The following is a 16,359-nucleotide window of genomic DNA, read 5'->3' as shown; positions in this document are numbered from 1 at the left end:
TAACTTTTTTTTCTCCCCCCTTCCCCTCGTTTAATTTTGAACTTTCTCGGGGCCAAACTGCAGACCCTGTGGAGAGCGCAATGTGAACCGGCGATGGGTTTTTAGTGCTCTCTGCCTAATGTTCAGGACAGATTAGAAATGTTCGCCCGTGACAGACGCTGTCTAGATCTTCACCACCAGATCCACCCAGCTGCAAAACATCTGGCGGATTCCTACCTTTCCCTCTGAAGTGCGGCCTGTTAATGACACGCTCGCCATCGTGCATACGTGCAAAGCGGGCTCGCGTTCGGGACACGTCGGCCATGTTTTGACCGAGACGGAGCGAAAAAGAGTCACACGTATGCAGATGTGTGATGGTGGGGGGGCCGAGCGGCTGCTGGCCGAGCACATTTTCTGCATATTTTGTTTGCCAGCGTTCGTATTTGACTTTGCAACACATGGACGGACGCTGATTTAAGGTCTGAGCCACTCCGGGGTTATTTCTGCCGCGAAAACACAGCAGCCGCTGCGTATCGCAGTTTAAATGTAGATGTGTTTAGAATATCTTTCATTACTCCGGCCACAAGCCCCGCCAGCGCATGCAATTTATTCAGCAGACACAGAAATTTCTACATTCCACATGAAGGCCTCCGCTTGTTGTTAATGGCACCCATCCTAAAATCATGCCCCCGGCCTCCCGGAGCTTCAACTTTCTTCTTTTTTTTTTTTTTTTTTCTCTCCACAGAGGAAACATTATTTTTGCGGAGACAAATCCGCTGAATAACATGATCGTTTGATGAGAGGGGCTGCAAATCCTACTTGAGCCCAGACACTTTTGCTAATGATAAAAAACAAGCATGAAGCAACAATGGCGTCCATCCGACGCTGGCATGACGGGATTTCATCAAGGTTTCTGTTTTTTTCTGGTTTTTTTTTATGAGCACATGAGACGAAGTTTTGTTGAAAAGCAGTTTTTTCTTAAAGGGCAAACCATCGTTGCGTCCTTGCGTCACTCCTCCAGTCTGCACCTCCGTGTGGGAAGTTAAAGGCTCCTGGTCGGAGATGCTTTAGGAGCTCATCAACACAGAAAGTCACAAATACATGTGGGTGTGTGTCAGATGGAGACATTTGGAAACCGTGCTTTAATTTAGTTCAAAATTGCCATGCAGTAAGTTGTTCCTCATGTGTCTGAGCAGCTTAGGCTCACATGAAGACGTGTTTGGCCCTGGCCTGTGTGTGAAGTGAAGCAGAAGGGAAGGGGAGATCCCCACATCACAGAGGAGGAAGATTTTTTTTTTTTTTTTGTTGTTGCTGGGTTTCATAATGTTCATCTGCCGCCATCTGTGATCCCACTTTGACCAGCTTTACAAAATGTTTTTGAGATAATCCCCTGGAAAAAGAAAAGCAATCATTAGGCATTCTCGAATGATTTTATATTTGTTTTTTATTATTATTGCATGACACGATGGAAAAAAAAGGCTTTATTTCATTTACATTTTAGCTTTTGTGGCTTTAAATAAAGAAATGCCGCAAATCAAAGCAAATATGTTGAGAGCAATCAAGTTTTTTCTATTGTAATCACATTGTTAGAAATAGAACGTAAAACCAACCTGACTATAATACTGACTTTGACGAAATGATGCATTCTGAGAGAAAAATTACAGCTTTTAAATGAATTAAATATTTAGGTATTTGATATTAATTTTGGTTCAACTTTCTTTCAATGCATTCGATTTTAAGTTTCTGTAGATTTTTTTTAGTAATTGAAAATGAAAACTTAAAAACTTTTTTTCACAAACTTTTCAGAGGAAAAAAGTTTTTTTTTTAACTTTTTCGTGTGCTCTTTACTGTAGGTTTTACTTTAATTCATTCAAATGTCAAAAAGGAAAGGAAAACAAAGAAAAAACAACAAAGAAAATTTGAATTTAAACAGATGTAATGAATAATGAATGAAAATCTCTAATGAGGAACAAAAAAGACTAAATAAAGTAAAATAACAAAATGGCATAAAGTATTTACCTCTGAATAATAATTATGAAAGGAAATGTAAGTAATATCAACTTATTCTGACTTAGTTTTTAAATCTTTCATTAAAGTGTCACAAAAGAAACAGTTCTCAATAGAGCAAAACTCTCATTGTTAACTTTTTTTTGTTGAAACTGTTATCTTAAGCTAATTCCTATTCAATTGAAAATAACACTTTAATAGTGACTTCAACAAACGTAATAATATTTTCTTTATGAAACGCAACAAACTTTCATTATACAAACTACAAATGCTTCTTTTTACAAAAAAAAAAAAGGTCTATTTTTGGAGCAATAATGAAGCAGAAACTTCCACCAATATTTTTCTAATTAATAATTTAATTTATTCTGCTACAGAAAAATGTTGCAGTTTTGCTGAAACGACGTGAAATTTTATTTTAATCACACATGAAAGTGATTTTAGAAAGTAGAATAAATGCTGCACGTTTCCATGAAAGTTTCACACTTTATTTCTTTTTAATTAAAATACAGTTTTATTTGTTAAAAGTCTTCATAATGACTGTAATCAATCGATCTGATAGAGTTAATTTCATATTTTAAAGGAAGGTGAAAGTTTTGCAGTGAAACCAGCAGGAGTTGTACTTCCTGAGCCTTTCCAGCAGGGGGCACTGTTGTAATTCCTATCGAGGGCTTTCCCAGCTCCCTGTGAAGGGATCAGGGTCCGGGGTGGGTCGGGGGGACCCGGTGCGTAAATCTAACTGCGCCATGGATCACTGTCACCAGATGAGCCGCTGCTTTGATTTGGGTCTTTTTCTTTCTCTTTTTGGCTTTAAATTATGATAATTTATTAAAAACAAGACAAACAAGTCCATTTGAAGGACAATTCCCCCTCCTGGACATCAGCGCACTGACACCCGAATTAGATTTAGTGGAGTCTGATACTTATTGTGTTATTATTTTTGACGATTAAAAACAGATTTGTTGAACTTGTGCTTCTTTGGAGTGAAGAAACCGAAGAGGGAGCTCTTTAAATTATGAAAATTTGGTTGATATTTATCATTTACAGCACAACACAGTGCGTTTATGTCAACAGCAATGATTTAAGTTTTAAAAGTGAAAAAAAGTTATCAATATGAACCATTTACATTATTTTGAAGGTTTTAGTGAGTTTGAATAAATGCATATTATTAATAGGCTGCAGCACGTGCACGTTTCTGTACCTATTTTGTGTGTAAACAGCAATTAGAATAAGTACTGTATAATAAAATTAATGTTAACTAGATTCCAGCTGTGCTTTGCTCCACGCCCAAACAAGCCGTGGCCATGCAGGTAAACACATTTCAATCCTGTGTGTGTGTTTGTGTTTGTGTGTGTGTGTGTGTGTGTGTGTGTGTGTGTGTGTGTGTGTGTCAGCTCGCTGTCACACTGGGGCCTGTCAGGCCATTTGTCAGGAAGTCAATAAATTTGTCAGTGGAAAAGAAAGAAGAAGAAGAAGAAGAAAAGCTGAATCCAATAAATCATAACATAAACAAATCTGGCCCTGAGTTGACAGTGCGGTATTATACTCCGGCCTAATCCCCGGGGAGATGGGATTATCCTGCAGTATCATTTTTGGCTGCCTCAGTAAGATAAGAAGGGCTGTGTGGCTGGAAAAAAAAAAAAAAGGAAAAGAAAAAGAAAAGGCTGAAACTTGTGAGTGGGACGAAGGAGAATTTGTGTAAATGAAAAAAAAATCAAGTGTTTATCTTTCATGTGTGAATTTTAGTTAGATTAAATTACAAGACACCATGTAAATAAGTTTTAAAAAAAGGAGTAAGCACGACGCGCCTCATAATATTTTTCTACTTTTTAATTTAATTGTCTATAATGAAGGGCCCTGAGGCCGGTTGTGGCTCGAGGCGAATGGTTTTTTTTCTGTGTTATTACAGAGAAATCTCAGTTTATTTACTGTGTGAAATCATAGTCTGGCCGCGTTAATCATCAATAATGATTTTAAATGAATGGTCGCACCTTTTCACGCGCGCGTCACAGGAATAAATGGATGTGGAGGATCGAACAGACGGAATCAGAGTGAATCTGGAGCAAACCTTGAACGAGCTGCAGCGGGTCGGTCGGTGGTCCCGGCGCCTCGTGCAGCCCTCCTGCTCTCAGTCATGATTTCACCGGAGCGGCCGTGATCACGAAAAAAAAAAAAAAAAAAAAAGAAAAAAAAAAACCTCGCGTGCGTGATTAAAAAAACGAAAATGACTCAATAAAAAGTTTTTTCTGGAGTCAGAAACGAGCTGCGGCTCCTCTATTCTAAGACATTCGAGCGCAATTCGGCAGCAAACAAATGAACTAAGTTTTTTTTTTCATCCAGGCTTTAAAACAGCGTAGAAACTCTCATTAAAAGATCAAAGTCAGCTGAATATCAGAGTCCTGCAGCGCCTCGTGTCTTTGCTTTGCCGAGTCTCTGCTGTGAGGATGTGAATTCTCCCCTTTTACCAGGTATTTTATTTAAAACATACTTATTGATTTTATTGCGCATCTTAAGCAAACCTGTGTTGATAGTGATATATATAAAAATGATGACATGAAGGTGGTTATTTTTGGGCCACAGATCCAGCTGAGTGTGGTAGTTTATAGTGAGATTTTTTTTTTGCCTTGATTGCAGCCTGCAGGCCAGACTCTGCTGGAGAGTCAGATGAGTTACTCAGAGTTGGGAAATAAATGGATCCTGCGTGGGTTATAAACTTAGACACGTAAATGTAATTAAAGTGGAATAATTGTGAGTGAATTTATGTTTCTGTGTGATTGATGCGTTTGTTTGGCTCGTATTGAAATCAAACGAATATTTTTGATTGATTTGTTGACTGCTTGTTTAGTAGAAGCTCTCTGTTTTTGTTTTTGTTTTTTTAATCACCCTGAAATACTTTCAAAAAGTCACGTTGATTTAAATGCAAAATCGAGACATTTCAGTAAAATTGTTGTACTTTGCGCCAAACTGAAACTTTAAAGACTCCTCCCCAAAGTCTGCGCATTTCAAACTTTTACTTCAATTACTCAAACTCTGAGACACTTTAATTTTGTCAGACTGAAATTATTTCGATTCAAAATCAACACAAATGTCAAAAACTGAAAGAAATGAAACTGCATAAATGTGAGTTTTCCTCATTGTTCTATGAGGTCTCTTACCTTTCCGATGGAAGCAACAGTTCTGCTTACTTTAAAGTAAATTGCCTAAGTTTGGGGCCGATGTGGTGTGTGTGTGTGTGTGTGTGTGTGTGTGTGTGTGTGTGTGTGTGTGTGTGTGTGTGTGTGTGTGTGTGTGTGTGTGTCACACCTGCTGCAGCCTCCCTGCCCTGGGAGGGCCTGTCATGGCGGACAGGCTCATTAAAACACCACAGGCTGGAAGTTGGCCGATTGATTTATTGAATGAATGTTTGATGTCCTCATTCACGCCGGTGACCTGCCCGGTAACTGCTGAATGAACAGAGGAGGAGGAGGAGGAGGAGGAAGGGGCTGAGGGGTCCTGGTTGGGGGGTGGGGTGGGGGGGGGGGGGGGGGGGGGGGGGGGGGGGGGGGGGGGGGACAGGCTTCATATGTTTCTGAAAATCTATTGATTATATTGTATTGATGGCGCTCAGCTCATAATGCTGCTTAGTGGTCAGATAATCCAATATGGAGTGAGGTGGAGGTAATGACCCCATGCTGATGGAAACAGAAGGAAAGAAGACGCTTTTTTTTTTTTTTGGGGGGGGGGGGGGGGTAGCTCTGGGCTCATTTCGTCCTCACACCAAAAAAATGTAATGATTTCAATATTCGTGTTGGATTACTGTGTGTATGTGTGTGTGTGTGTGTGTGTGTGTGTGTGTGTGTGTGTGTGTGTGTGTGTGTGTGTGTGTGTGTGTGTGTGTGTGTGTCAGTTGCTCGTGCAGCAATTCTGCAGCTGAACAGCAGAGGGCAACGCCTCCAGTTTCTGCTCCGCTCCACAAACTGGGCTACAGGTCATCGCCTTGATGCTCCTCGATGGAAGCCAGGAGCAGCGCGAGCCTCTGGACGGAAGGTAGAGGATGCAGCCTGCACAACGAGTTTACACCTGTAAAAATACATTTCACTCAAAATTATTATTATTATTATTATTATTATTATTATTATTATTATTATTATTGTTATTGTTATTGTTATGTTTGTAATATTGTATGATGTCATTCACACACATTTTCGTAGTATTGATTATTATTTTTTATGTGTTTCTTTCAGTTACTATTTGAAATAAAGGGCACACATATTTAACACAAAAAAATATTTCTTGTCCCACTTTTTTTCCTGTTCTTTTCTTTTCTTTTCTTTTCATTTTTTATTTCTTTTTTTTTTTTTTTTTTTGGGGGGGGGGGGGGGGCTGCTGTCGCTTTCTGGACGCTGATAACCATCAGCTTCTCATGCAGCGCGACACTGGACGCAGTGGACAATCCCATTAGCAGCCCAGTAATTTCACACAGGCCTCAGTGTGCCATGTTCCTGCACACCTCTCCATCACACAGGGACACGCAGAAACTGACGGATCACGCCTGGATATATTTCTTTAATCCTTTAAAAAAAAAAACGTTTATTTTGTATTTTTAAGACGTCAAAACATTTAAATCCGAGTCGAGTCTATCAGTAATTTATCCCTCTTAAAAAGAATTAAAATGCATCCAAACACTCCTTGCTTATTGATTATTATGAGTATTATTATTCCTATTCTTATTATTAAAGCAGGGCGGTGGTCTGGGGCGCACATGGCTGCAGAGGTCACCTCGTGCCGCTCTTATCGCCACTGATCGCCAGGTGCTTCAGCTGAAAGGAGACAATACACAAAAGAAATGCTCCAAGAAACAAACACACACGCAGCGTACCTTCAAACCCAGCTCTGTATGAAATATAATTTTTAGAATACTGATTAAAGAAATAAATACTCTTTTTTATATATATTGTGCACAATAAGGAATTCTGCAAAAATAATGACCTTCAAATGCAGCATTTTTTCTAAAAGCATGGCCTGAATAAATATGTCCATTTAGAAAATAGTGACTTGCAATTTTTTTTTAAAAAATGCACAAATGGATCATTATTGTTGTTGTTGTTTGTTGTTATTGTTGCAGTAGGGAGCCGGGCCTGTAAAATCTCACTTTTCCCCACTCTTCCTCTCCGTGCGTGTTGTTATTGGACCGTGTTGCGCACTGTATCCTGCTCCAGTTGCATCCCGATGGCAGTGAATGGCGGAATGAGGAAAGGAGAAGAAGAAAAAAAAGAAGAGTAGCCATGCATGCAGGAGTGGGAGGATCCACTCGCTTCAATCTCGATCTCAGACTTTTGCAGCGACAGGGGCACAACCAACCACCCGTCTGCGTTACTTCCAAAGAGTTACTGCCGGGACATCTACATAGACACTCTCCCATCTTTGGATTTGTTTTCAACTTTGACTTCTTGGTGTGTTTTTTTTTTCTTCCCTGCTTCCCTGGCGAGACGCGCTTTCCCCGTGAAGCCAGTTTCCCAGCGCAGAGCCGTCGGCTCGGGGACAAGATAAAGCTTTCCTCGCTCCTCTAATCATAACAGGTGACTGTTCAGAGAGTTTTTCCACCTTTATTGTCTGCTGTCTTCACGTTTTTTCTCTGACACATCAGGGATTTGAGGCTGCCTCTTGCTTCTGAACTATTGCGCACCGAAGTCGAGTTTCCTCCGCGTTTCATCCAAGTTAATTTTGCTTTTTTTTTTTTTGTCCTCCGAGCTGCAGGCTGAGTGTCACACGGAGCTCAGACGCTTCCAACAGGTTTCCAGCTCTTCCTCCAGACAGCTTTTTTTTTCTTTTTGTGCGCGTGTGTGGCTGGGATTTTCCTCTCAAGTCCTGACCGTATTCTTATGGATATTGCAACAGGTCTGGTGTCAGTGGAGCGCCTCTCCGCGGGAGAACAGCCCGAGACGTGCATCATGCTGGACGGCATTAAAATCGAAGATCATCCCCTTCGATCGGGACAAGCCACGCTCGGAGTTATGCTCGGTGAGTTCTCCGTTTATCCTCTCAAATAAACTTTTTTTTTTTTTTTTTTAAATAACAAATCTGCTGTCAGTCATAAGTATCAGGTTATTCCCAACAACAGACTGTGGATTCTATTATTCTTGCATGCGGTCGATATTTTTGGATTACAGATTGTAAATAGAGAATTTTTTTTAAAAAAAATGTAGGTGTAATATTGTGGTTTTTGTTGGGGTTTATCGTGCATTAGATAAAACAAGGCAGCTGTGATATTTCAATGGGAGAATAGATTCCAGCGTGTTATCGGTGACAGCGCGTGGCTCTCCGGTGCGCGTGGCAGGCCCCGCTTCCCCCCGGTTTCCTGACGGGGCCTCCTCTCCTGTGTCCGCGTCCTTTCTTTTCCTTCCAGGGACCGAGTGTCACCACAGGTCGGTGTGTGAGGGATGCCAGCGCCCCATCTCCGACCGCTTCCTGATGAGAGTCAACGACTCCTCGTGGCACGAGGAGTGTTTGCAGTGCACCGTGTGTCAACAGCCTCTCACCACCAGCTGCTACTTCAGAGAAAGGAAACTTTACTGCAAACACGACTACCAACAGTAAGCGCACATTTCTCTTCTTGAACATTTCTCTGCTCGGCGAGCAGGGGTTTGTTTCTCCTCTAAATGCTCCATGCTGGGGTTGTCAGGTTGACTTGAAGGCCTTCTCTGCGCTCCACTGTGCAAAAAAAATTACATTTCAAAAAAATGAAAGTGCATTGCAGTTTCTAAAATGGACTCAAAGCAGTGGAAATCCGATCTGCCAGTGGGCGTCATTTATTTAATACGCAAAGAAAACGTGCGTATTAATCAGATTTTTTTTTCTTTACTGGGAAAAATCATTTCCTCATATGCGATTTTCTCAGTGCTTTAGCTTTATTATTGTCTCCATATTTGCACATTTGTCTCTGCACTGCCGCTGCATCTTCCACACACACACACACACACACACACACACGCACACAAAATGATTTTATCCCTCAGAAGCGACAGTGTGCTGGGATGTTTTTATTTCTCCTTTTCCCATCACGCAAAAAACTTTATTCCTGAAAACTCCAACCAACACTTAAATCGCACTACACGCAGTTTGCATTTATTTTACAGTCAGGCTTTATGTCATTTTCTCAGAAGAACACACGCTAAAAAAAAAAAAAACTAAACCAAAAAATTCCCACATTTTGTTTGTTCGTTTTTTCCCCAAAAAAACACATTTCCCAGTTTTAAATGTTAAGTTCCATATTTAAAGAAAACAAACGGCTTTTATTCTCTCTCGCCAGTTTTACACTATAAAACGTGTTGCATCTTGCGCGCAATTTCGCGTTTTAATAAATATTAGTTTGCGCATTTTCTGCGCATAATGCGTGGACGAATTTAGTGGCACTAACGATGAACTGTTTGCGCACGTAAATTACTCTCCGGATTTTTTTTTCTCATAAATAGCACAACATTTTTATTGAAAGATTTACAAACGTATTGGAAAGTTTGGGCTTAAATAATAAAGGCATATTAATGTGATGAAATGCAGATTGTTAATTTGGTCATTTGCTCTGCAGATTAAAATTCAGCAGAATTAATATTAAAGGTGCTCATGATAATTTTATAAATTGTAAATAAATAATAATTTAGCTGAACAAGCCTTTTTTTTATTTCTTTAATAAAAAAAAATGATCATAGTTTAAATGTTCCAATTTTGGAGGAAAAAAAGAGAGAAAGCATTTTATAAATGTAAATTGAATGGCACCTGGTGGATCTTCCCATGAAAACATTCCTGGCATGGCAGATATTCACAGTGGAGCAGGATAAATGAGTAAATTGAATTAGTAAATTATCACATAAAAGAAGCAAAGATGGCAGATATGGTGGAGCAAAACGCTGAGGCCCAGTGACACCGGTGTGGAACAATGCTGAGGGCTGCCGTTTGGCCTGCGAGGACCCCGGGGTGCCCTGTGTTTCTCCTCGCATGAGCGCTTTTCATGCTTGTCACTAAATTTTCGGCTTTTTGTGTCCGGGCTTTTTAACAATTCTACTTCGATTACCGGGACATTATGGCTCTCTGCTAGATACCTTGCAAAGCAACAAAGAGTTACATCTATTGCCATGCGTGCCATTCATCCAGCTTTGTGACAGCAGTGCAGTCGCCTGATAACAATGGAAAATTCATAGCAGTAACTAGGGGAAACCGGAGTCCCGGCGTCACGGCTGAGAGGTGGCTGGAAGTTGAGACGGTCCGACAGAGGCAAGGATCTCTTTCTCCTGCCTGCTTTAGCACCGGCGCAATTTCTCCTCTCTGTTTGTTTGGCGTGTCTAAAGAGAAGAAGACGGCATTAAGAGGCAGACGCACAGAGACAGCCAGGATCTATCTGGCTTTCAAATAATTCTCCTTCCTGGCATTTTGTTTCTGATATGCTTCTGGAAGAGCCGTATTTGGGGCAGGACTGACCATTTCCACCCTGGGTTTTTTTTTTTTCCCCCTTTTCTCTTGGTGCTGGGAGCTTGTGTGGCAAAGCCTGATCCCTCCAGCCAAATGCAACAACCTGCTGGGCGCCGTCCTGCTCTCACACACTATTATTTATCACATCTTTTAACTCGTCTCCCACCTTTTTTTTTTCTGCTTAACCCCTCCCAGGTTGAGCTAGCTGGTTGCTCCCTTTATCACACCAGCATAAGTAACCCTTTTTTTTTGTTGTTTATTCCATTTGCATTGATGGGATACTTAAAGATGTAATTGGCACCTTTTTGACTTTTATGACACCCATTTAAGATGCATTTGTCAGCCCACAAACTGCTTTGGGCTGTGAGGAGAGCTTCTAGCCTTACAGAGGTCTACGTGCCTAATTACATTCCTACAGCAACTGATTCATGCCCCGTAATCAGCTCTCACTAGCTATAATAAATCAAGGAATTGGCAAGCAGTCTTTTTTCGCACCTTTGGAACAGGTTTAAGTGCAGACGGGGGAAAACAATTGTGTACAGTGTTATTAAAGCTCCCACCAACACAGTTCAACACACCTTGCTCCATATAGTGCAATTATATAGTAACAAGATTGGATTTTATTAGCCTTTTCCCCATATGTTTGCATTTTTTTTTGTTTTTTTTTTTTGTTTTACTGTCGTGAAGTGGATCCGTGTTGATAATATGGTGTTATTTTGTGAATGAGGCGTGCTTAGCCCGCCCGAAATATCTCAAGACGCACAGATGTCAGAGATGTTTTCTGGAGTCGGGAAATAAAATGGAATATATATGAGAAAAGCAGAGGTACACAGGCAGCAGCAGCGCAGCGCTTCAGTCTGATCCCAGTGAAGGCGAACAGGCAGGGCTGTCAGTTGGACGAGAGCCGCCGCCGTAGAGGAGGAACAAGCTCGAACGGGACGGGCGGTATGTAAAAGGTAGAGTGGAATTACACCATTCCAAGGGAGTTTGTTGTGCCCTGGTGTTCAGAGGTCAATTATACATCATTAGAAAGAGAGAGATCTTTTCCCCAGAGGGACACTTCCTCTAACCAGGCTTTGAAAGGAGCCGTGTAATAAGGCCTATCACTTGACCGAAGTGTTGGACAACACCCCTGTAATAGACTGCCTTGTTAGAAACTGCCATGGGCTCCATCTACAAAGCATAACATTAACTAACTATATTATACACCGCGCTGCCCACTTTTGGGTTGCACCGATGCATAAAAACGTTGCGTTCCAGCGGGGGATGTTTTTTTGTTGTTTTTTTTTTTTTTTTCCATGACCCATAAAGTTTTACTGTCGAGCAAAATGTTATTCTAGATTGTTACATTTGTAACTCATCCAAACACACCAGCATGCAGATTTTCTTTTTTCTTTTACTCCAGATCTTTTAACTCACGTGCTGTAAGCAGAATTTTTTTTTTTTTTTTTTTTTTTTAATTCAGGTCACGGTAGTATGAGTAGTAGAAAAACACAGCGGTGATGAAGCCATAAAAGCAGAGCTCCCACAACCTGTCTCACCTCCCATGTACGCTGGACGATCCCCCGGTGTGCTGAGAGCTGCTTTTTAGAACAGTTTGGAGTGCCCTCCTGTGAAATTGTTGTTTTTTAATTAGCTGTGCTCGGGACGCTGCAGCAGTGTGTGCCGGATAGATGCTGACGGCTGGCTTTCTGTGTTAGCTCGCCCAGTGTGTGTGTTTTACTCACACTAGGACACTCCCGCGTGGCCTGGCACTTTGTGAGCACTCATACACTCACCAAGAAGGGGAAGGGGAAAAAAAAAAAAAAAAAAGAAAACACCAGGATGTACTTTGTGTTGTCAACCCAGCTGGGTAGTTTTGCAGTTAATTAAAGACTGTCCTCAATCCTGCTGAAGTATTTCAGAGGCAGCTCTGCAGGCAGATCTGCGGGTGCACGTTGCTCTGTGGAGGACTTTTAAACTTCCAGCTATACTTTATTTTTTTAATTCTCCCTAAAAAGGATAAAAATGTGTCTTTAGCCGCTGATCTCGGGTAAATAAAAGCGGACTTCTGGAGAGAGACAAATCTAATGTTAGAAGCGCAAAGCTGGATAATATTGCTTCAGCTTGCTGGGATTTTTCGTGCTCGGCGAGGAGCTGGCTGGAGCTGGCCTCGTTCCTCTGTAAGGAAGTATTGGGTTTTATGTCAACATGGCCCGGCCTGTCCCAGCAGCACACTCGGATGCATCATCTGTCATCCCATGGTTTGCTGACTGCGACCCACCGCCCCTGCATTGCCAACACATCCAGACCCATCAAAAGACCAGTTCTATATTACTTTTACTGCATCGGATGATTTTTCCTTTTTTATTTTTAAATTATCTGGTTTGCAAAATCATTACATTTTTACACAAACCCTAATAAATACATTTTTTTTTTTTTTTGCCAGAGATCTATTTTTGTCTGTCTACCTAATATTTTTGTGATGTAAGTCAGTAAATCCCAAGTGTCCAGATTGTTATTAAATCAGGTGATTTCATTAAGGTTTGCGCTCATCAAAGTATTTCCGTCGTGCGTTTCAGTGGAAAAGAGTGGCGTGTGTGTGTGTGTGTGTGTGTGTGTAGGGTGTGTGTGTGTGTGTGTGTGTGTGTGTGTGGCAGCAGTCGGAGCACAAAGCACTTTGCAGGACGCTATGGGAAGCCACAGAGGCTCAGCCTCAGTAATGCCCATCACCACTTTAGAGGCCAGACTGGTGGCGAGGGATGTGGAGCGAGGTCTCTGTGGCTTTGTGTGGGGGAGCTGTTGTGCAGGAGGAGGAGGAGGAGGAGGAGGATCTGCAGAGGGATCTGCCTGGTGTGCTCACATTACACTGGATGATAGCGGAGGGGTGCAGAGGAACTCAAGCATGCAATTTGTTGGTAGCCACAATTTAACCTCATCTCCTAAAGCCGGCTGTTAGGCAGCCAGTGGGACATGTCAGTCAATCGGGAACGCTAATCAGTGACGGTGGAGAGGAGGCTCTCGGCTTGGCATGGCGGCGGCTTTCATTGCCGGCTTGGAGTCCTCGGGCCTTCAGGTTTATTTTCACAGCATGACAACTCTTCATAACAAAAAAAGCAAGGCGACCACAAACCATTAAATGCAATTTACAAATTAGATTCTGGCTAAATCTGTGAAATACTGTAATAGTCTCCTTAAAGTAGCCGGCCGAGAAACACGCGCACTCAGCAAATGTTTTCAGTTTTGATTTGCCAGATTACATGTTTAAATCAAGATAGTGAAAATGATCAGTGGCTGGATTTCTCTCAAATTATTCATTTCGAATAACATTTACGGTGTGTTTGTAAAGGCGTAACTCTTCCTTCTTTTTTTTTTTTCTTTCCCCCTGAATATTTGCAGTGTTTGTAATTGCATTTCAGATCAGTTTGTTTCATCTATAGCTCGCAAACAGCCCGTCCCTGTTTCTTTAGGTGGCCCGGTTGAACGTGCATGAGAAATTGAGACATGGCCCCTGCTTCTGGCTCGCAGTATCGCTGCTGGCCCCAACTGTGTATATGTGATCCCACTCTGGAATGTTTTTCCAACACGTAGGCTTTTCGCAGATACACTAGAGAGGACTGGCATCATAGTGGCAAGTGCTGCATTCAGACTGTTGTGTGCCCAAGGCTTACTCTCACACTCACATCACACATTCTAGCTCTACATGGGAATGGGCAGAGCAGTGTGTTTGTCTACATACACCCCAGGTTTTGTGAGGGTGTGGGCGCATGTGTATGTACACTTGCTTCCTCTCCCTGCTCCTTTCTTTCTTTGTTTCTAAACTAAGCTCTCTCCACCGCGTTGCATTGACTCCATGTATTGTAGAGAGACGTGTCCAGCAGTGTAGATTTTTGCACATATGCATCAAAACACGTTTCTTTCTTTTCTTTTCTTTTCTTTTTTTTTTTTTTTTTGCTCTTTTAATCTTCATCAAATGAGATTAGCTCCCAAATACCGGTATTCCTGCCCAAAGTGACTGACAGAGATTTGCACTTTTATCATTAAGTGTGACACTAAGCTGGTCAGAGCTTTGTCTTGAATGGAGGGTCTGACGGAAACGGGGGCTCCTAATCCTTTTATTTGTGTCAGGCCCAGAAAGAGGGAAGAATGGGGCCAGGCCGGGATGGGGCTGCAGAATGCCGTGGCCCTTAGTCCCCTCCAGACCCGGCCTCCACAGCCAAGTGAGCATGAGACTCATCTTATGTGGTCTATGCACTCGAGCAGACACACACGCACACACACACTCACACACACACACACACACAGAACAGGACAGCATGTTCTAAATGTTAGAATGACCCTAACTCGATCACAAAAAAAAACTGCATATTGTGTTTTCGTTGCTTTTTTTTTGTGTGTGTAAACAAACATCGATGCAGACATACAGACGTGCACGATCACTCCCGAGTGTGTACCTGCTCACAGCCACACCACAGCAACGCCTCCATCTCCGAGTACCCGGACTGTCATGGCGGGAGGCTCAGTCTAGGATGAGATTAATAAAGTTTGCCGGTTCCCTGGTCGAGGTCCAACGCAAAGCTTTTGTCCGCCGCTCACATCGGGTTGTGGGGCTTCGGCTCCTTTTGTGTGTGCACCCTTGTGGTAATCCATCTCCAGCGGGAGTCCCCCGAGGCACTTTATTTACTCATTCAACTGTTTGGAAGTCTGTTAGACTGCAGATCAGATGCGGTGAGACCAATGTGATTACTTCAACCAGCACTTGCAGATTCCTGCCCGGCACCTCGTATCACCCTGAGCCGGTGTGCTCTGCAGGTGGGAGGGAAGGAAGACCCTCACCAGCTCATCCTTCTCTGTCTGTCCTGTTTACCAGCATGGTTTTAGAGGGGCCAGGCCAATATTCTCTCTTATGAAAATTCTGCATTAGGTCTTGGGTTTCCTGCGCCCACACACTGCTGAGCTGATAATTCCTTTATTATTCTTGTGTTTCTGAGTTTGCATTTTTTTTCCTTCTTCTTCTTTTCAATGTCAAAAATCTTAAAACTGGCGGCCTCCTGAATTTTTTGCATTTGTTTGGCCTCTCTCTCTCTCTCTCTCTCTCTCTTTCTTTCTCAGTGCATCATAATTGAGCGCCACAGTGAATGTGGTGTCACAGTGTAAAAACTAACATCTATGTTTTATTGCAAACAATGAAATGGATTTGGTTATCCATCCATCAACATTAACCCAGAGCCATGTATTTGGGGCTAACCCCCATGTTAAACCACTGCAGGCTGTCAGGCTCTCTGAATTTACTCTCCATCTCTTCCCCTTGGCGTGGCTGGGGAATTCGGTTGCGATCAGCTGCCAGGACGAGTATCTACATGGAGAGCTCCCTAAACTCGCTCTTTAAAACCAGTCGCTGATTGGTGATGGCTGTCTTGGCAGGAAAAATAACCCCGTATGAAAACAGTGCAGATTGAATTTCTACACGTCTGACTCACTCCGGTCCTCTTTGACCGGCCCCCCCACGGCAAGCCAGCATGATTTGTGCATGGGGTCCCGTGACCCATGGAAGCTTCAAAAAGCAGCGAGGGGAAATATTTGGATGATCCTGATGGGGGAGTGGAGACGTGGGAGGGAGGCCGGGACGACGGGGGCTCGGTAGGAACGGGGCCCGAGCGCTGGAAGGCGAGGCAGATGTGGAGAATCTGCAGTGCAGCCGCGATGACAGGGAGGTGGGTGTGGAAACGATGACTGCCCGTTCTTGGCTCTCAGAGCTCCCACCTACGCGTCCAGCACCACCCTCGGCGTCCCCGAGGGGACGGACGCCACGCTCTGCGAGGAAAGGTGTCAAGCGGTCACTGTGCGCTGCAGGTTGGTTGGAAAGAGTTACTACACAAGAAGCATTTTATCATTAGATACTGATGGGTTGTACCCCACCCCCCCCTGCTGCACGCCCCCTTCTCCTCTCCCTTT

The 16,359-nt window shown here is 42.7% G+C and overlaps 1 protein-coding gene across 3 annotated transcripts in view; it reads left to right on the top strand.

Moving 5' to 3' along the window:
• The first annotated feature begins 7,480 nt into the window (after nucleotides 1-7,480).
• Nucleotides 7,481-16,359, top strand: part of lmx1bb (LIM homeobox transcription factor 1, beta b) — a 44,875-nt gene continuing 35,996 nt past the window's right edge. The window contains exons 1-3 of one of the 3 annotated variants that reach the window (XM_030105375.1): nucleotides 7,481-7,541; nucleotides 7,861-7,983; nucleotides 8,369-8,555. In XM_030105375.1, coding sequence (XP_029961235.1) covers nucleotides 7,914-7,983; nucleotides 8,369-8,555 — 257 coding nt within the window. In that variant the 5' untranslated portion in view covers nucleotides 7,481-7,541; nucleotides 7,861-7,913. Of the gene's footprint in view, nucleotides 7,756-7,844; nucleotides 7,984-8,368; nucleotides 8,556-16,359 lie in introns of those variants that run through there. The other 2 variants (XM_030105374.1, XM_030105373.1) reach the window with 2 other exon arrangements.

The sequence above is a fragment of the Salarias fasciatus genome, chromosome 12 (assembly GCF_902148845.1).
Source record: "Salarias fasciatus chromosome 12, fSalaFa1.1, whole genome shotgun sequence".
In the NCBI taxonomy this organism is placed as follows: Eukaryota; Metazoa; Chordata; class Actinopteri; order Blenniiformes; family Blenniidae; genus Salarias; species Salarias fasciatus.
Note: the sequence above shows the minus strand (reverse complement) of the source record. Positions and strands in the feature narration are given on the sequence as shown.